The 21,960-nt window shown below is 43.2% G+C and overlaps 1 protein-coding gene across 1 annotated transcript in view; it reads left to right on the forward strand.

Moving 5' to 3' along the window:
• The first annotated feature begins 603 nt into the window (after positions 1 to 603).
• The window catches only part of HS3ST6 (heparan sulfate-glucosamine 3-sulfotransferase 6), an 80,816-nt gene continuing 59,459 nt past the window's right edge, over positions 604 to 21,960 (forward strand). The window contains exon 1 of the mRNA XM_070955047.1: positions 604 to 1,070. Coding sequence (XP_070811148.1) covers positions 604 to 1,070 — 467 coding nt within the window. The remainder of the gene's footprint in view (positions 1,071 to 21,960) is intronic.

Consider the following 21,960-nt stretch of genomic DNA (forward strand, 5'->3'; position numbering starts at 1 on the left):
GGGCTGGAGACCCTCGAAGGAGAAGGAGGTTGCACCCGGCTGGGGGGGAGGGGGAGAGTGAAACGAAGCCGGACAGCCCCGCTGCGCGTCTCCTCGGATGGCAGCCTCCTCTCCGCGCTGCTCCCCAAGGCATGTGCCCCGGCGGGGTGGCCCCGGCGTGTGTGTGTGTGGGAGGGGGGGGACGGGACTCTCTCTGCCTTCCCAGGGGAAGCTCCGTGGGAAAGCGGGGCGCCTGCCAGATGGCCAGCCGGAGCCGGCCCGGGACCCCGGCCGCGGGGGCAGGAAGGTGCGTCTCTCCAGCCCCGCCTCGCCGCGCCCCGCCCTGCCTGGTCTTGAATGCTGGGCTGGCGAGCGAAGAAGCAGAAGAAGCCGGTCGGGGCTCCCGCCTCCGCGCCGGGAGGGCAAGTAGGGGCGGCGCCGGAGGAAGGACCGGTCTTGGGGGGCAGCAGAGGCGCTGAAAGGCGCCCGGGGCACCAAGGACCGGAGCGCGGGGGGGAAGACGCCTGCCCGGCTCGGCTGCCTAGGGAGCGGCGAGGGGACCTGCCCGGCCCGCGCCCTCCGGAGGAGCGATGCCCTCGCCTTGCCCGGGGGCGCCCACCGCCCATGGGATGTAGCCGCGGCGGGCCTCTGGGGGGGCTTCCGCGCGCCCCGCTCGCCCTGGCCATGCTGCTCCTCTGCACCTACTTCTTCTACTGCCTGACCGGCCCCTGCCAGCCCCTCCGACGGCCGGGCCCGCCCGGGTGGCACCCCCAAGCCCGCCCGGCCCCCCGGGCGCCTCTCTTCCCCCACAGCCCTCCCGAGCCCCCCGGGGAGGAAGAGGAGGAGGAGGAAGACGAAGCCGCCGCCGGCCCCGAGGAGGAGCCCTCGCTCCCCGATGCTCCGGCCGGGGCTCTGCCCGTAGCCAGCGGCTTCGGCCAGAAGAAGTTCCCGCAGGCCATCATCGTCGGCGTGAAGAAGGGCGGGACTCGCGCACTGCTCGAGTTCCTGCGCGTCCACCCGGACGTGCGAGCCGTCGGGGCAGAGCCGCACTTCTTCGACCGCTGCTACGAGAAGGGGCTGCTCTGGTACAGGTAAGAGGGGCTCCGTCCCGGGGGCCAAGGAGGTGGCGCTGCACCTGCGCCGCGGCCCCGCTTGGATCCCTGCGCTGCGCTCGCGTGGAGCCCCTTCGCCCCTCCGCCCCGTCTCCGTCGCAGCTGCTGATTGGAAATAGATATCCCCCCAAAAGTGCTTTTTTTCTCCAAAGGCAACTGGGCTCTTTTTTGGGGTGCGTATGTGTATGTGTGTTTTGCTTGAAGACGTTTCGCTCCTCATCCAAGGAGCTCCTTCGGTTCTGATGGCAGGAAAATTAGTTTCCCATCCCCGAGCAGACCCGATCCCTCTCGAAGTAACAGTAACAGAGTTGGAAGGGACCTCGGAGGTCATCTAGTCCAACCCCCTTGCTCACGCAGGAGACCTATAGTAGGGATTCGAATCGCCGCACTTTCTGATCGACAAGCTCAGCGTCTTGAGCCACTGAGCCACCTAGGGAGCCCCCATCCCGGCCGGCCTTTCCCAACTTGCTTGGGATGGGATGAAAGTGGGAAATCCTCGAGAGGAGAGGAGAGGAGGAGAGGAGAGGAGCGGGATGAAATTTGGGAGAAAGGTTGCGTGGTTAGTAAAAATGGATCCAATTAGCCAAGCCAGGAGGAAGATTCCTTCCTTCCACCCGATCCACCCGGTCCAAAGCCCAATTATTTACCCGGCCACCCCGCAGAGGGCTAAAGAGCCTGAGTGGCCCAGCAGACTAATGCTACTGTTAAAGGTAGTATTTAGCTTCCAGGTGCCTGCAATTACTGCGAGTTCAATTCTCTCCAAGGCTCAAGGTCGACTCAGCCTTCCATCCTTTCTAAGGTGGGTAAAATGAGGACCCGGTTTGTGGGGGCAATAAGCTGACTTTGTATAAAATATACAAAAGTATGAAGGCTATTGCTTAACGCCTCGTAAGCCGCCCTGAGTCTCCGGAGAAGGGCGGCATATAAATAAATAAATAAATAAATAAATAGATAGATAGATAGATAGATAGATAGATAGATAGATAGATAGATAGATAGATAGAGCTGCCCAAGGCAGTCCTTTCCTGCTCTGCCTCCACTCCCGAGTCCATCCTGTTCCTCCTCGCATCCACATCTTTTGCCCTTCGGGGTTTTCATTTATTTCCTTCGTGCCGCTGCCATATGCTCAATAAATAAACTAACTTTGTGCCGCTGCCTGCCTGCCTGCCCACCCGGGCTCTGCTGAGAATAAACGTTGCCCCGAATCATTTGAGCTGGAAACAGCCCCCCACTTCCACCCCATCCCTTTCTCCATTGGAGTTGTCCCTCTGCTTTCCCAGGTTGCTTCCTTGGTCCTTCCTGGTGCTTTTTTTTTTTTTTTCCCCTTCAGTAAAGTTTTGCTTTGAACAGACACAAATCACTCTGTTGGCTTCTCTTTTGAAATTCAGCAGCCTTGCTACAACCTGGGAGGTTTTAATCATAATTATTCGGTGTATTTCTCTTCGCCAGTCCCTTCCCTTCCTTCCCTTTTAAGAGATCCTAAGGTTCTGATTTTTAAATGGCAAAGGCTGACAGCAGCCAGGAGTTTAAAAGTTTCTTTCAGGCTGGCTTCAGCCTTAGTTCAGACAATACTTTTTTTTTGCTAGATACCGGTGACTCTGGAAGATGAGCCCAGCTCTGTTCCACAATGGATTGAAAAGCCTGGGCCCCAGTTCACGCTGCTTTTTTCCTGCCTTCCCCCCCCCACTACTTTTTAATAATAGTTTCTATTATGGGAATTGGGTACGAAAGAAATTTTGACTTTCCAAGGGCTGAAAGCTTTTCTGCTTTTGAAGTCCATGGCGGCGTGTCTGCTTTTGTGACTTCAAAGGGGGTCTAGATTTCACAAAGGCAAAAAGTGAACAAAAGCTGACCGGCTATAAAAAAAAACCTTGGAGAAAAAAAATAAAATAAAAACCCAAATGATGAATTGAGGTTCAGGTATTTCCCCCTCCGTGTCTTGCTTTGTGGTCTCTGGTTCTGTCTGAGCCCCTTCTGTCCTTCTGCAGAAAGTTTCTGTTCTTATAGCCCCTTCCTCTCCCAGATACAACCTCACCGTGTTGAAAGTCAGTTGATGCTCTGATCCCATTTTCAGCCTTCTACTCATCCTTATTTCTCCATCCTTTTTTTTTTCTTCTACTTTCTTCTCTTCTCTCGTGTGAATAATAATTTCGTGCAAATTTGGGTTCACTTCCACCATGTTACAATAGATACAAACTTGATTGCAGAAAATATGACTTCAGCAACAGAGTGGTCAATGCCTGGAATGCACTACCCAACTCTGGGGTTTCTTCCCAAAACCCCCAAAACTTTAACCTTAGACTGTCTACTGTTGACCTCACCCCATTCCTAAGAGGTCTGTAAGTGCCTACCGTCCCTGTCCTAATATCCTCCTTTTATTCGTATCCATTTCATATATTAATAACCATGTTTATACCTATATCTGTTATCTAATACGTGCTTGACAAAATAAGTAAATAAATAAAAATAAAAAATAATGTTGAAAGTGAAGTCAGGGGCACTTGATCCCATTTCAGCCTTCTAGCTGTCTTTATTTTCTCATCCTTTCCCCCCCCCCTTCATTTCTTCTCTTCTCTCATATGAATAATAATTTCCTGCAAATTTGGGTTCTCCTGATTGCAATCTCAGAAGACAGCAGTGAGATTTGAAATCAGGGGTCTAAAGTAAACCTCTTGGGGGGTTCCTTCCCCTTTTGAACAGCCCTCAAAAAAAAAAAAGATCATTTCAGAGTCAGATCCTTACAAATGTCTGGACAATAAACAGGCAGAACATTGTACGGTAGCGTTTATTAGCTAAATCAAAAGTTTTGCTTTTACGTGGGGTGGGGCAGGAATAAATACTGTATGGAAGAGAAAGTTTGCCTTCGATCTTTGGCTTCTTCCCGGTTGCCTTTTTGCAAGTTTCTTCCCCAATTAGCTATTTTTACAACTCATTGGATTCATGGTTTGTGAACTGGCTAGTAGTCATTCTTGATGTCGGGGTATATATATATACATATACCCCTGACATCAAGAATGACTACTAGCAAGGTGTGTGTGTGTGTGTGTGTGTGTGTGTGTGTGTGTGTGTGTATATATATATATATATATATATATATATATATATATATATATATATATATAGTTTGCCATTTGCCATGTACGATGGCCTCAAGTCTATTGCAAACTCGATTTGAACAGAATGAAAAAAAAACTTGGTTTTTTTTGCTTTTTTTGTTTTTTTTGTATTGGTCTCAAGAGCCTCTCTTGAGGATTTGGGTTTTGTTTTGTCGCTCCTGGGATCACGATGGATGGGCCTCCGAGCTCCTTGTGATGAATGCTTCTGAAAAATCAATAAAAGCATTTAGAGTTAAGGACCCAGGGATCCTTCATTTCAATCCATTTGATATGCATTATCCCTGGCGTAACAGCGGGATAAAATAGCTTCTGTTCCCCTGCCCCCACCCCCAAGACATTGTGCTACTTCTTAAGTTTGAGCAAAATATATAAACCAAAACAAAAAAAGGGGGAGGATGGGACGGTTGGAAGAATTGCAGAAGGCCTGCTCCTTTATGCAACCAGACCTTTGTGCATTCTTAATTGACTGGACAAAGAGTTTCGTGGAGAGCAGCACTGAAAAAGACCCAGATCCCGTCTCATAATGGCACGAGAGCCTTTTTGGGGATGTTGCAATCCTCCTCTAGTTTCAGAATGGAGGGGAGGCATAGCCCTGTTTCACTGTTCGAATCCTGCTGCCAGAGCCCTCCGAAGCAGTTGATCCTATCAGATCCCATCCGATGCCTATGAGGGATCTGAGCAAAACGTTGGAACTGTTTGCAACTTTCTTGTTTCCCTTTTTAATTTTTTTTTTAAAGTTCAATGTAAATGTATGCAAATTGGCCTCTGCGTAAAATCACTTTTTGCAAAAAAAAAAAAAAAAAAAAAAAAAAAGAGGCTAATTTCCTGTTATGTGAACACAATTCTGGGGAGGCTCATTTCTGGAGGGAAGACAAGGACCAGGTCCCCACGATGAGGCTAAAATTGAAAAGTTTATGGCTTATTGTGTTACAGGAACACATCAGCTTCTAAGCGCATTCAATGATCGAGGTTGTTTCATAAATGAATATCCCAGTGTATTTGTTTGGTATTATAGGGCATGTGGGCACAATCATTGCATTTATTATCATTATCATTATTATTATTATTATTATTATTATTATTATTATTATTATTATTATTATTATTCTGGGATGTAAAATCCCCCATGAAATCAAGATTGCAAGATTGCAAGATTGCAGAAAAAAAATTATGTATATATGATAGGTTGGCATTCCCTGTATAGATTGAGTGCCCAAAATCTGGAGGATAGAATTATAGAAATTATTTGCAACATTGAAACTTTCTTCCTCTTTAAAATATTTGACCACCTAAACTTGCAAAACATGTTTCCTCTCCATTTTTTTGTACTACCACTTTGTAAATCCACTCTTCTATTCTTATCAATGTGCAGATTAGGGGAAAGGTTTTGTCGATTGAAGATGATTTGCACCTGGATATAAATATCTATTATTATTTTTTGGGTGTGTTTTTTAAAAATTATCTCCCAGGAGAATCTTTGAATAGCCATTTTCGTAGTACTTCTAGTATTGAATATTATGGCACTGTGAGTACAGAAAATCTAGGATTAAAATTGATCAGAATCCCTATATGACTGTAGTGCAGTGAGAATTCATTCTGGGGGGTGAGATATTCTTTTAATATAAATGCACTCTGGGTGGCCTGAATTTGAAGGAGCCCAACCACAATATATGTGCCTAATAGTAAACGTTGTATCTTGACCAATCTCTACAGGTAGTCCTCAACTTAACAACAGTTGTTGAAACAGTATCATTCAAGGTCACGACAACACTGAAAAAAGTGACTTATGACCATTTTTCACACTTATGACCGTTGCAGCATCCGCCATGGTCACGTGATTTACAAACTTGACAAACTGACTCATATTTATGACCCTTGCGTGTCCCAGGGTTATGTGATCCCCTTTTGCGACCTTCTCACGAGCAAAGCCAGATTCACTTAACAACGATGATGCTAACTTAACACCTGCAGTGATTCCCTTAACAAACGTTGCAAGAAAATGGGGCAAAACTCACTTAACCAAAGTCTCACTTAGCAACATAAATTTTGGGCTTCGTTGTGGTTGAGGACTACCTGTAGAATGTTGGAAAAGGTAAAAGAGAAGAGGATGAACTCAATCGCGTGATGAGGTGGACATAGCCAGAGTCCCGAAGGACCAGGTTGATAACAAAGCCTTCCGGAGAAGGTCCACAATTTGGTCAGTAAGAGTCAATGCCAACTGGATGATGGCACCTAATCAATCCATCTTGGTCATGTGATTAAATGGAGCTGATTTTTCTTAGCGGTGCCTTTCTTCTTATCTGGTAGAAAAAGTGAGGGTTTTAAAATGGCTTTTTAATTTCTGAGATTCTTGGGAATTTTACAATCACACAGACTTTTCAGGACTACCGTTCGCTTGTCAGGAAAACTTAATGTCAGGGTTCCAAGTAATATACCCATAGCAAAACTCTGAGGCAGGTGTATTCCTCAAAGAATAGCTTTCTTGGATATACAGTACAGTATCATATTGGCACAGATCTGGTGAAAACCGACTCTGAAGGTTCCCGCAGTTTTCACCTAATTAAAAGTAAAAGTTTGTCATTTTCTCAAAACAGTCATATGGTCCAATCATGGCACTTTCTGGTTGCCTGGTGACATCACTCCGCCTTCTTCTGACCAGGTGTGAGAATGTCCTTGGTTCCCAAGAGAAAGTATTTTGTTTTGGCTACAAAATCCCAGCTATCTCAGATCTCCCCCTCCCTATCCCTCAGCTCCAGTGTTGCAACACTGAAGCATCCAAGATGGCTTCAGTCACGTGAGCTTCAGGGTTGACACTTATCGTTAATTATTTGTTAGCTTGTAGCACTTTGTTTTATTATTTTACTTTATACTGTTTATTGTTTACTGTTTAATGTCATTTCTTGATGGGAAACTTTTTTTTTTTTTGGAACCAATTTTTTTGTAGCCAATCTGTTTATTTTGAAGAAAATCCACTTTCATTAAGTCGGTTTGGTTGGTGAGTTCTAATCCTGCCTTAGGCATGAAAGCCAGTTGGGTGATTTTGGGCCAGATGCGCTCTCTCGGCCCAACCTACCACATAAGGTTGTTGTTGTGGGAAAAATAGGAGGAAGGAATATTACATATGTTTACCACCTTGAGTTATTTAAAGAAATAATAAAGGTGAGAGTATGTTAAATAATTAAGTAAAGAAGTATCAAACGCCGGGAAAATCAGGAGATCCAGGCAGTTCAAATGTGTATAAAGATTCATTACAAGCTTCAGCTCTCTACAAGAATCTGACCAACTGGCCATTAAGGGAAATGAGCAGGAGATATGAAAGGCATTGAAGGTGCCTTGTGGGTGTACAGGGACTCGTGACTTATGACACATTTGACTCCTCCCTCGGGGCTTAGCCCGGTCTTCTTCTACAAGTAAATAAGTAGTTCCAATAAGAATAATGGAATATATCAAAATTAGCCATTAAGTACATGCCATTATCTTCAGTGGGATGTGCGCCCAATTGCTCATATTTTAACACGGCCATTCTAAGGGAATTTCATGTAGCTAGTCCATATGCTCTACTGCTATCCCTTTTTAAAAAAGAAATGGATGAGAGCAGTTGATTTTCATGGCACTAATCAAGTGTCTGTGGGAAGAGGTTGATTTAGTTTTGTTGGGTTTCTTAAAACACATCATTTCTCAGTAAAGTCTGCTGTGTCTAAATTCTGAAAATTGTGATGGGGTGGAAAACCTAGTCCCTGGTAAATATTGTCTTAATGTTGGAGATCAGAAATGGTGTCTCTGATGGGTTCTTTTAAAAAATGTTTTTTTAATTTGATTTATATGATTTATTTTAATTTGATTTTTAAAATATAAACATTCCATTTTCCATTCAACAGTGTGCCTTCTGGGTACAAGTATCTCTGTGCAATAGCCATCAAAATTTACAACAGTATTCATTACATTGGTATTAATTCTCTGATCTTACAGTAGTTATACTGAGCATAATAAATATGTTCCTTTTTCCCTCTTTACATATCTTCTGATAAGAATATAATAATAATATTAACTGTAATAATCCTTGTTAGGATATGGTTTGAGCCTAACAAGTTGTCCAGGCAATATATGTGTTCTGTGACTTTAATCTGAATATGTATTGTGTGACTTTAAAGTTTTACTGCTGATTCATTGTAATGCTGAGTCATGCTGTAATTAGTTGTGAACGTATTTAAGAAAGGTACTGTAACATATTCAGTTGATGATAAGCTACCATTGTGTGTGGAGTTGCAACCATTGTGCTATCATCGTTGGATGGATCTGCTACCATCGTGGTTTGTGAACCAGAGTGAGTTTGTTATTCTAACCAACTACTGTTTGTGTGGTAAGAAGATTTTGTATCACTGGACTGATTTAACTGGCAAAGACTTGGATTGATTTAAAGACTATGAGATTGTTTTTTCATTATAAAGTAAACTTTTGATAAACCAGTTTGCACATCTCTTATTCATTGCTCTCAGCAACATTTCTCTGTGCTCTACACTCTGCTGGTTGGTAACACAACAACAATATCCTTAACAATCCTAATAGTCGTAATAATAACAATCATCATATTGTTTACAACTCTATCTTAACACATTTTCTACATTTCACTAATCTCATTCTTTTGTTTCTAACTTCCATTTTTATTCGCTATATATCGATAAAATAATTCCCATGTCATATAATGTGCAGTTTGTTCTTTCTCTAGAATTGCAAGTTAATCTATTCATTTCTGCACATTCTAATATTTTCCTAATCACATTCTCATCAGTCGGGATCTCTTCATTTTTCCAGTTTTGTGCAAATACAATTCTAGCTGCAGTTAATACATGAATAATTAAATATGCATTCCCATTACTATAAGTTTCAGGTAAAATCCCCAACAAAAATATTTCTGGTTTTCAATCAATGTACTTGTTTTATCATCTTTTGCAGCCATGTACGTATTTTTGTCCAGTATTTTATGCTTCTACACATGTCTACCCCATATGATAATAAGACCCAGGTATCGGGTGGCATTTCCAACATTTAGCTGACTTATCTTTAAACATCTTTGCCAACCTCACTGGTGCAAAGTGCCATCTGTAAAACATCTTATACAAATTTTCTGTCTGTCACTCTGCTAAACAAATAATTTCCTCAACACTGTCAAACTAGTTACTAAGTCTGCATTGCTATTAATCTTCTCGTTGTTCCTATCACCCATCTCCTCCCACTTATGACTGTATGACTGTAACTTTGTTGCTGGTATCCTTACGATTCATATTGACTTTTTCCCTATGACTATCATTAAGTGTTGTACCTTATGATTCTTGACGAATGTATCTTTTCTTTTATGTACACTGAGAGCGTATGCACCAAGACAAATTCCTTGTGTGTCCAATCACACTTGGCCAATAAAGAATTCTATTCTATTCTATTCTATTCTATTCTATTCTATTCTATTCTATTCTATTCTATTCTATTCTATTCTATTCTATTCTATTCTATTCTATTCTATTCTGTGCTGCACCTCTATCCCACCTTCCATGAGCTATTCAGATGGAATATGTGGTAGGCTCTTTCAGTTTAAGCCCATCATAACTCTTAGGGTAAGCTAAGAAAAAGTCACCTTCCAAACTACACATAGATTTTGCCTTGGGTCTCTTCAATCTGGGCCCTTATCAGAATAACAGATTTGGAAAGGACCCTGGAGGTCTTCTAGTCCAACCCCCTGTGCGAGCAGGAGACCCTCTACCATTCCAGATAGGTGGCTGTCCAATCTCTTCTTGAAAGACTCCAGTGATGGAGCACCCACAACTTCTGAAGGCAAGCTTATCCACTGGTTAATTGTTTTTACTGTTAGGAAATTTCTCCTCAGTTCTAGTTTACTTCTCTCCATTGTAATTCCAAACAGTACCATTATACTTTGAAACTCTGTGGGAACAAGTAGGGATGTCCATGCAACGGGTTAATAAAGAAAGCCAAGATGGCAGCCCATGATCACGTGATCAAAGCTCCTCCCTTTTTCAAATACATCTCAGATGTGACATAGGTCAAGTAGATAAAAAGAAGTGGAATCATTTAGGTTCAACACATCGCTGGTATCCAGGCATTGCCTTATCAGGAAGTCATAATGCTTTATGAAGCGGGATAATTCCATGTCATGTCAACATAACATGTATTTTAACAATGCTCATAACATGTGTGAACCTAATCTTAAACTTGCCATTTCAGTTAAATTCAACAAGTAGTAACGTAGATTCACTGATGTAATTAACAGATTAACAGAGTTGGAAGGGACCTTGTAGGTCATCTAGTCCAGGGGTCTGCAATCTTAAACACTCAAAGAGCCATTTGGACCCGTTTATCACAAAAAAGAAAACACCGGGAGCCACAAAACCCTTCCTGTCCTTGACTATTTCTTGAGTGGCCACAAAACTAGCATATATAGTTGAATTAAACATTCTGTTTTCTTCTGAAATTTTTCTTTTCTTGGATTTATCCATGGTTCGCCTACCGGGGGTTGAAAAGCTCAATAAATTGCATGCCAGCGGGTGATGCACATTGACGGTTGTGACACATATTTTGAGTGACGGAGCCACAGCAGAGGGGTGAAAGAGCCACATGCAGCTCCAGAGCCGCAGGTTGCTGACCCCTGAACTAGTCCAATTCCCTACCCAAGCAGGAGACCCTTCACTATTTCTGACAGTTGGCAGCCCAGTCTCTTCTTGAAAGCTTCCAGTGATGAAGCTCCCACAACTTCTGAAGGCAACTTCTGTTCCACTGGTTGATTGTTCTCACTGTCAGGAAATTCCTCCTTATTTCCAGGTTGAATCTCTCCTTGTTCAGTTTCCATCCATTATTCCTTATCTGGCCTTCAGGTACTTTGGAGAATAGCTTGACCCACTCCTCTCTGTGGCAGCCCCTCAAATATTGTCTCCCCTGGTCCTTCTCTTCACTAGACTAGCTATGCCCAGTTCCTGCAACCGTTCATTGTATGTTTTAGCCTCCAGTAATAAGTAAAAAGAACAAGTAATCTTGTTGTCAACATTATACAAGTAGTTTTTGGTTGCTGGAAAATTATGGGATTGAAGTCCACACAGCTACAAGATGCCAAGGTTAGGGTTAGGGCAGGAGTCTGCAACCTTAAATACTCAAAAAGCCATTTGGACCCGTTTCCCACAAAAAAGAAAACACTGGGAGCCTCAAAACCTGGGTGGGCGTAGCCAACTCGATGTCACTTACTTCCACCAGTCACATGACCCCCCCTAGTCACGCCTACCCAGCCGATCATTAGGGTAGAGAACCATTTGTTAAAAAACACCGGGAACCACAAAATTCTTTTGACATATCTCTCTCTCCCCTCCCCCCTCTCTCCCTCTCTCTCTGTATCTCTCTCTGTCTCTCTCTCTCCCCCTCTCTCTGTATCTCTCTGTCTCTGCCCTGCCACTTCTCCATCCCCCACCATCGCCCTTACCTTCTCAGGCCAGGCAAGGAGTGACTGGGAGGGGAGGGCCAGCCAGCGGTGGGATCACCTGACAGGGAACCACAGCAGAGGGTCCAAAGAGCCGCATGTGGCTCCAGAGCCGCAGGTTGCTGACCCCTGCGTTAGGGTTATTACTCTATTCCAAGGCCCTGAAATTTCCTGGTTGTTCCTCAGGACCAACCCAGAGTAAATCCTGCTCGGCTTTAGAATTAGACAGATTTAACGAAGTGTTGTCATCTGCTGAGAGACCCAGTCAAAGTCCTGGCAAGGTTTACCTCAGTCTAACTGTGCTGAAGATTAAATGGTACACCTCCCCGTGGTTTTCAAGAGAAGAGTTAAACACCTGCTCGGTTCTCAGCCTTTAACTGCAGCTCCATCATAATCTCTTGATCTGTGTAAAAAGTAGGAACTAAACCTACCGGCTTTAACGATATCTTTCGTTCCCCTCCTTTTCTTGTTTGTAAGCTTGTTAAACTTATGTCTCTTTTTCTCATTTTTTTTTTCCTTTTGGCAGAGAAAGTTGGTTCAGGTGTATTTAAGATTGCCTACGGTGGGGAATGGAGATATTTAAATCTGGGTGTGGATCTGCGCTTGGGGGTTGGAGAAAGAATTTTAAAAGTTGAGCTTTCTTGCTCCTGGGGAATCTTTTAAAGTCGTGTCAACATTGCTGAAATAGTTGACTTAAGCCGAGAAATTCCAAATTGTGCCAAAAGCTTTTAATTGCCAGCAAGTTGACCCCGCCCCCTGCACCTGTGGAATTGTTCGATTTAAATGGTTTTTTTTAAAAAAAAGAAGATGACAATATTTTGAGCCACCGAGTCCTTCTGCAATACCCAAGTTTCTTTCTATTTTCCCACGCAGTGTTTAATCCTTAATGTAGGTCTATGGATCCAGCTTGTATATTTCATAGATGGCCTCTGATCAGCATTTGGCATTTCTTAAAGAAAGAAGCTCTTTTGCTTTGTAAATATATTATGCAACTCAACAAAAGGCAAAGGGGTAATGGGTAAGTCTTTTCCTGGCGTGTTTTTTGGATGCTTTTCTTGGCCCTACCTCTTTCTGCAACTTGGGCCCTTTGTTAATAACAAAAGAAACCTTCAGTTAAAAAGCCATGAGTAATTCCCCAGATTGCCTAAACCCTTTTAACCCTTGAGTGCAGGGCAGCAGAAGACTGTCCGGATTCAATAGAAAGGGCAGGATGCAAATTGAATCAGTCAATGAATAAAACAAGAAGGAGAACAGCTTTCCTTGCTGGCACAAATACGTTTATGACCGTCCAGGACTTAAGGAAATCATTAATTCAAACCAGCGGCATTTGCAGAGAGGCCTAAAGCAGGGCAAAGATTGCAGCTGCAAAACCGCCTCTGAAGCCTTCCCTTTTCTATATGCATCATGTGGTTCCAGTGTGACTGTCATGTTGTTGTTTTTGTTTGCTACAAACACAAACAATTTTAATTTTTTTTTTAAATTTTATTCATTTTTATATGCCGCCCTTCTCCGGAGACTCAGGGCGGCTTACAATGCGTTAAGCAATAGCCTTCATCCTTTTGTATATTTATACAAAGTCAGCTTATTGCCCCCACAAACCGGGTTCTCATTTTACCCACCTTAGAAAGGATGGAAGGCTGAGTCGACCTTGAGCCTGATGAGAATTGAACTTGCAGTAATTGCAGGCAGCTGGATGTTAAATGCTGCCTTAGTAAGAGGCATTAGCCTCCTACGCCACTCAGGCTCCTAGACACTGCTGATGCCCTTAATCTAAACACTTAAAAGGTTTAGTTTATATTCTAAGATCTAAGTCCCAGAGCTCACTGTAACTTCATTGCAAAAAAGGCATTAAGAGTTGTCAATCTTATTTTGCGAAGTTTTCTCTCTGGTAACGCTATACTTCAAACGAGGGCAGACCTATCCTTGAAGACTGCTCACCTGCCTGGAACCCTGACTGTATTTCAGACATCCATACATTAGAGAGGGTCCGGAGGTATTTTACTAGAAGAGTATTCAAATCTTCTGCTCGAAATAAAATTCCCTATCCCACCAGGCTTGAAATTTTACGTCTGTATAGCCTCGAACTACACTGTCTACGTTCCGACCTAAGCTTAGTTCGTAAGATTATTTACCAAAAACGTCTTACCTGTAAATGAGTATTTTAATTTCAACCGTAATAACACAAGGGCTATCAATAGAGTCAAACTCAATGTAATTCACTTTAATCTTGATTGTAGGAAATATGACTTCTGCAATAGAGTAGAAAAATGTCTGGAACACTCTACCTGATCCTGTTGTTAGTCTCGCTAATCCCCATACCTTTGACCTTAAACTGTCTACCGTGGACCTTTCATGATTCTTAAGAGGTCCCTAAGGGGGTGTGCATAAGCGCAGCAGCGTGCCTTCCGTCCCTGTCCTACTGCCCCCATTTATATGTAATCATTCTATGTGTTTATGGCTATGTTTTGCCTATTTATATCCTTTTATTTGTGCCAATTTTTTTTTCATGTGTCCATGTCTATCTCTATAATGTTACTTGTTTCTTTATACTTGTTGACAAATAAACGAATAAATAAATATTGCCCTAGGCCTAGGCTAAACCTCAAGTTTAGAAAAAGGAGTTTTAGTTACTCCTGCGCCAGTAAACAGCTGTGCAACAGGCTAAATTCAGACAAGCGCAGGGGAGTTTTTGCAAACCCCACCTGTCCGGGCACGGAGAGACTGATGAATTCTAGCTTCAGTGGAAAAGGGGTGAGGTTGCAACAGCTAAGCAAGCAACAACCATCCCTCTTAATGATTTCTTGCAGCAATTAAATTCAGCGAAGAGGCAAAGTGTGGTTTCAAAACATGTTTCGGCTCAGTCAAGGAAGACACTTTTCTTGGCAATGTGGAGACTAAATTCATTTAATGTTTTCTGAGAGCAGCCCAAAATTCCTTTACCTCCTGAATTTATTCCCGTGTTCAGGTCATTTAGGCCTTGGTCAACTGCTTGCTTAATCAGATAGCACGGGCCAATCTTCTCTCGGTCATGGGATTAATATGTACAGGTAGTCCTTGATTTACAATTCATTTAGAGACTGTTCAAAAAAAAAAGTGCCTTACGATTGTTTTTCACAGTTATGGCCTCTGCAGCATCCCTGTGTATATCAAAATTCAGATGCTCGGCAACTGGTTCATACTTATGACAGTTGCTGTATCCCAGGGTCAGTTGATTCTGACAAGCATGGGGGGAACGAGATTCACTTAACAACTAGGTGAGTAATTTATCAACTGCAGTGATTCCCTTAACGACTGTGGTAAGGAAGGTTGTAAAATGGGGCAAAACTCACTTAAATGTCTCGCTTAACAACGGAAATGTTGGACTTGATTGTGGTCATAAGTCATAAGGACTACCTGTATTCACGTTGGGTGGTTATGCTGCCCTTTTAATTTAATATTAATTTTTTGTGTGCTTGGTGGAACCCAGTGGTTGGCTGCTGCTGGTTCAGATCAGTTCAGGCGAACCGGTAGTTGCAGCCTGGCGCTATGCCATCCTATTTAGCCGTGTTTTTTAAGCTGCGTGCATGCGTACAAGCTGCGTGTGAGAGCAAAGCACATGTGCGGAAGGCTGTGCGCACACATTTTCGGTGCTGGGCGAACCGGTTGTTGCCGTATTTTTTGGAGTATAAGACGCACCTTAGTTTTTGGGGAGGAAAATAAGAAAAAAGCTGATTGGTGGGTGGATCGGCCTCCTGGAATACCCCCAATCAGCTGTTCCCAGAGGTGAATTTTAGCAACAGGATCCTTGGTTGTGAGCTCTGTGCCTTGCCTTTTTTTTCTGCCTCTGAAACTTCTGAAATTCTGTTTCAGAAAAAACTTTTTTTCCTGCCTCTGAAAGCCTCTGAAACAGAGCTTCAGAAAAAACGCCTCTGAAGCTCTGTTTGGAGGTTTCTTTTCTGAAGTTCTGTTTGGGGGCTTTTTTTCTGAAGCTCTGTTTGTTTGGGGGCTTCTTTTCTGATGCTTCGTTTCTGATGCTTTTTTCAGCCTCTGAAACTTCCGTTTGAGAAGCTGGGCTCGGCTACATTCGAAGACACTCCCAGATTTTCACCCTCTTTTTTGGGGGGAAAAGGTGAATCTTATACTCTGAAAAATACAGTAATTCATGTGCTGCCCACCTCTGGTGGAACCCTTGTTCCCACCCTGCTCTTTGAGGAAAAGCACTCCAAAAAGTTATACATGAAGCAGTTTTGTTCATTTTCAATTTTGTTTATTTTTTTCTGTATTTTGTTTAGTAAATGATATGCTGTTTTCATACTCATACTGAGCCCTGGTGCGTTTTAATCATAGTTAACAGAGTCAGTTTTATGGGTTGGAGAAATAATCTTGGCTGGCTTGGCCGATTCCTGGTTAGCTGTCCTTCCTTTCTATCTTCTCTTGCATTTTTCTGAGTTGGTTAGACTTTGAGGAGGGAGACCAGCAGATAATTGGGATCTAAGCGTAGCCTTAAAACTCAAATCATGCAGCCATCAGGACATCTGCAACGCTCTCCGGATTCAATCAGCAGTTTGTTTGCTCTTCTTCATGCTATATTTCTACGGCTAATAATAGTAATAGCTTAAGGTGGCTTATGGATGATTCCTCTTTATGCAGAAAAGTGGCTCAGAAAAACATTTCGTGGTTGGTGGTTGATAAATGATCTATGGCCACTTTCCTGGCCTTTGCCAAGACTCGGTCCTTTTTCCTTTCTCTTGTCCCATTCTGTATTTTAATGACCTCCCCACCCCATCGTCACGAAACCTTTCGATAGTGTAGCCCGGGTGAGATTAGAAGAAAGTGTTTATTCATTCCGTCTGCAAACAAGCAGTGTGTATTTACAACTCTTTCTGAACAAGCAGGCGTGCCGGATTGCTTCAGGGTTTTCAGAGAACTTTACACGCATATGGGTGTAACCGTGTAGCACAAGGGTCGGTAACATGTCACGCACCAGGAACTGCCAAGCTCTTCCCCCATCAAAACATGACAGATTGCTCCGAGTATCGCAGTCTCTTGAAGAGACCCAGACTCATTGCTGAAACCTCGCGCATTTTCCCACGCGAGCTCATCTGATCTCGCTTCAGGACACCGAAACCTTTTGATCTTGGCAATCTCATGAGTCATGGGGAGGTGGAGGAAGGCAGGGATGGTATTCACTTACCTTTGCTACCAGTTCGTAAATAACTTCTGCGCATGCGCAGAGTGTCAAAAACGGGACATGATGATGTCCGGGCAGGTGGGCGGAGCCTCCTGCCACTGCCGCTTACCGGTTCACCCGAATGGATAGAACCAGCTGGGGGTTAATTATGAGAAATGAAACTGCGGATACTTGACATTTTTTCCCAGTTTAGGATGTTCACAAATGGGGCGAGTCAGAAAAATCAAGATGGCAAGTATGATCACACAAATGGAATGCCACTCCTTTTTTTTTTTTTTTTTTTGCTGACTTTGCAATGCATGTCAAGTCGGGAAAGGGCTTTGCTCACACAAACATAGGTGCCATATTTACCTTCCTACGGATCCCCTCTAATTCATAGGGAGCATGCAACAGATTTGGGTGGGGCCCTACTCATCCCTCTGTTCCTTTGGGGCAAAGGTGGGGGAACTTCGCCCCCCTTTATGACTTGTGGCCTTCAACTCCCTGAAGCTGACCTGACCAAAGCCATTTTACTTAATTATTTAACAGAGTCCCACCTTTATTATTTCTATAAATAACTCAAGGTGTTAAACATACTTAATAATCCTTCCTCCTATTTTTATTATAACAACAACCCTATGAGGTAGGTTAGGCCAAGAGAGCACATCTGGCCCAAAATCACCCAACTGGCTTTCATGCCTAAGGCAGGATTAGAACTCACCAACCAAACCGACTTAATAAAAGTGGATTTTCTTCAAAATAAACAGATTGGCTACAAAAAAAATTGGTTCAAAAAAAAAAAAGAAAAATTAAAAGTTTCCCATCAAGAGGTGGCATTAAGCAGTAAACAGTAGAAAGTAAAATAATAAAACAAAGTGTTCAAAGCTAACAAATAATTAACGATAAGGGTCAACCCTGAAGCTCACCTGACTGAAGCCATCTTGGATGCTTCAGTGTTGCCACATTGGAGCTGAGGGATAGGGAGGGGGGATTAGAGATAGTTGGGATAGTTGTAGCCAAAACAAAATACTTTCTCGTGGGAACCAAGGACATTCCTGCAGGTGCTCTGAAGGAGGGGACTGGGGTCACCTAGCAACTGGACAGTATCCTGATTGGACCATGTGACTGATTTGTTTTGAGAAAGTGACAAACTTTTTACTTTTAATTAGGTGAAAACCGCGGGAACCTTCAGAGTCGGTTTGCACCAGATCTGTGCCAATATGATATATTCAATAAAGCTATTCTTTGAGGAATCTACCTGCCTCGGAGTTTTGCTTGCTATGGGTGTATTACTTGGAACCCTGACAATACGTTTTCCTGAGCCAGCTGACTTGGGAATTCTGGGAGTTGAAGTCCACGAGTCATAAAGTGGGCCGTAGTTCCCCACCTCAGCTTTAAAGTATCTCTCAAGGCCTTATAAAATTTATTTTGTGTTGAGTTTGACTTTCATGTCCTCCTGGCTGCATATAGTTTCCATCCAGCCACCACTCGTGCCAGAGCAAAATGTTGCACTACTGCCATGATAATAAGGGAAAACCAGTTAAAGAACTAAAGATCATGCTTCGTATTAATACTTTGCTTAGTTATTTACTAATAATTTTTAGAGAACATATATTTTGATGTTTTATAGTATTAGTCTTATTCGTGTTGGATGGGTGGACAGGGTATTGTTGTGGTGGCTGATTGATTGGTTCTGTAGTTGCTGGTGTGTAGTTGCACCTGCTACTCTTTCTTGATCCTGGTTGTGCTTCCTGTTTCTTATCACTTATTTTGTTGTTTGAAATTGCTGGTCATTGACCAAATAAATAAAGAAACTTCCAATAAAATAAAATTTCAAAATTTCATATAGTTTCCTTGGCAACCATGCAGAAACGGTTTGCCTTTGTCCTCCAAACGTTGCTTGTTCATCTTTCCAATCTGGGATACAAGACTTGGGTCTCCCATCCAAATGCTAACCAAGTCCAAGCCTGCTTAGTTTTCGGTTTTGAGATGAGACTGTCTAAAATCAAAGAGGTGCTACTTTATCAATCTTGACAATTTTAAGATGTGTGGACTTCAATTTCCAGAATATCCTAGTCCTTCAAGCCAAATACACTGGCTAGGTTCAGTTGGTATATTAAGCCCTGGATGGTTTTAATTATGGCTTGTTGAATAAGCCTCAGTTGCCTGGGCTCATGCAACATGTTGGGCCACACAACCCCAGTCACAGAGTTAACATAACATAACATAATCTTGTGCTAAATTAGAGTTGGTTTAACGTGCCAGAAAATTGTGTGTTTTTACAAAATAAACCTTGATTAAGCAAACAATAGGTTACAGTGTGGTGCAAGTGTGTCCTTCTAGAGCAGTGATGGCTAACCTTTTTGCCGTCGCATGCCAAAAGCGGCGGGGTGCGGGGGGTCACACGTTTGCATGCCCACACTCATAATTCAATGCCCCCTGTGCCCCGGCCCCTGTACATGTGCGCACGACCCCCCCTGCGCCCCGTTTTGGGCCTAGCAGATCTCCCTGAAGCCTCCGGAGGCCAGAAACGGTCCATTTCCCGACTTCCAGTGGGCCCGGTAGGCCCATTTTTCGCCCTCCCCAGGCTCCAGAGGCTTTCTTAGAGCCTGGGAAGGGCGAACATTGCCTCCCCAGCCCCCTTGGAGGCCCTCTGGAGGCCAGAAACACCCTCTCAGAGCCTCTAGACGATACTCTGGATGCTTACCAGGCATCCAAAACGGGCCACGTGGAGACTGCTGGGAGGGGAGGAGCGGCGTGGGTGGGGCTAGCCAAAAATCAGCTGGCTGGCGTACTCATGCATGCTGGGGCTGAGCTAGGGCAATGGCTCACGTGCCCACAGATATGGTTCCACATGCCACCTGTGGCAGACGTGCCATGGGTTCGTTATCACGGTTCTAGAGTATCTTGCTGGTAGAGGATATGTGTGACTCCCTGGGAAGTGTGCAAAAGTGCAGAACGTGTCTGGACTGAGCAGCTGAAGTTTTGCGTGTCAAAGGAGATTTGGAGGAAGAGCCCACATCTTGCCCAACTTTTGCAAACAAAGATAACATTGCCTGGCATCCTTTCGGACAGCCAAGATAGTATCTATCTGTAACTCTCCCTGGTTTAAACTTTGTTTGAGAATTGAAGTAACCAGTGAGTGATGGGAAGATGATTAAAAAGTCGGTTTTCTGTGTCGTTTTCCCAGTAACAAATGTTCATGATGTGGTATTCCGGCTATGCCAGCGTATGAGATTTCCAGAGCCGATATTCTTGCAATCAAACCGTTATCTGCGTTACAGCGAAATCCAAGCCAGGTTCTTTGTGTGCAAACTCTCCCGAATGCAGCCAAGGTAATTCTAGTCAAAGCAAATTGACTCAACCTGGCAAACAGGTTTGTGTTCCCAGGCAAGGACAGAGATAAGGAGGGTGCAAAAAAACAACAACAACAAAAAAGTCTTTGAGGGAAAAACACCCCAACTCTGAAATGTCAGGTTCTGATTTTTGGAGAAGCTTTTCAGGGTCAGAGCAAACACTTCAGAATTTCAACGTTTCAACCTCAGAATGTCTGGTTCCCTTCTCAGAGAAACGTATTGATTATTATTATTTTTTAAGAAAGCTTGGTCATCCTTTTCCTGTGCCAGCTTGGGCTTTTAAGAAAGACAGACCCTGGACTCCATTTGCAGTGCAAGACAGGGGTGAAATGCTCCTGGTTCAGACCGGGGATCGTCTGATCCGGTAGCAATGGCGGCGGGTGATCCGGTAGCAAAAATCCCTGCCCCCACCCATGCCCAGCTGAGCCGCGCAATCATCAGAGGCTTTTTTAAAAATTATTTTTAAAGGCATTTTTTCTACAACCTCTTCGGCCAAAAAAATCCTTTTAAAAGTTAAAAAAAAAAAAAAGCCTCTGATGATCACACGGCTCAGCTGGGATCGTCAGAGGCTTTTAAAAGCATTTTTTTACAATCTCTTTGGTCAAAGAGGTTGTAGAAAAAATGGTTTTAAAAGTAAAAAAAAAAAAAGTTGGCCACGCCCACCCAGTCACATTACCCCACCACCACCAAGCCACGCCCATAGAACCAGTAGTAACAAATTTTAGATTTCACCCCTGGTGCAAGATATACTTTTACTAAAGCCAAGTGGTTATAGCCTAAGCAAAACCAGATCTGAGGATTCCTGTGTAAACTGGGTAACTTTCTCCTCTCCCAGGCCCTCCCCCATCCCTTGGTCATTTTGTTAGTGTCCAATAAGGTTCAAACCAGTTGTCCAAATAGAATAGAGCTGGAAGGGACCTTGGAGGTCTTCTAGTCCATCCCCCTGCTCAAGCAAGAGACCCTATGCCAGTGATGGTGAACCTTTTCGGCACTGAGTGCCCAGACTGGAACGCATGCGCATGTGTGCGCGCCAGAGCACAGGAAACCCAAAGACCAGCTGGGCAGCTTCCCACTTATGGCTATACATTGCTTGTATCTTTACAACTTATGTTGTTTTCATTGTTTTCTACTATGATTTGATTGCTTATTATTATCCTATGACTATCATTAAGTGTTGTATCTTATGATTCTTGATGAATATATTTTATTTTTTCTTTATGTACATTGAGAGTTTATGCACCAAAGACAAATTCCTTGTGTGTCCAATCAGACTTGGCCAATAAAGAATTCTGTTCTGTTCTGTTCCGTTCCGTTCTGTTCCGTTCCGTTCCATTCCATATTTTCTATTCTATTCTATTCTATTCTATTCTATTCTATTCTATTCTATTCTATTCTATTCCATTCCATATTTTCTATTCTATTCTATTCTATTCTATTCCATTCCATTCCATTCCATTCCATATTTTCTATTCTGTTCTGTTCTGTTCTGTTCTGTTCCGTTCCATTCCATATTTTCTAATCTATTCTATTCTATTCTATTCCATTCCATTCCATTCCATTCCATTCCATTCCATTCCATTCCATTCCATTCCATATTTTCTGTTCTGTTCTGTTCTGTTCTGTTCCGTTCCATTCCATTCCATATTTTCTCTTCTCTTCTCTTCTCTTCTCTTCTCTTCTCTTCTCTTCTCTTCTCTTCTCTTCTCTTCCATTCCATTCCATTCCATTCCATTCCATTCCATTCCATATTTTCTATTCTGTTCTGTTCTGTTCT

Source organism: Pituophis catenifer, unplaced genomic scaffold, assembly GCF_029215685.1.
Source record: "Pituophis catenifer annectens isolate HBS135680 unplaced genomic scaffold, rPitCat1.0.hap2 SCAF_16, whole genome shotgun sequence".
Classification (NCBI taxonomy): Eukaryota; Metazoa; Chordata; class Lepidosauria; order Squamata; family Colubridae; genus Pituophis; species Pituophis catenifer.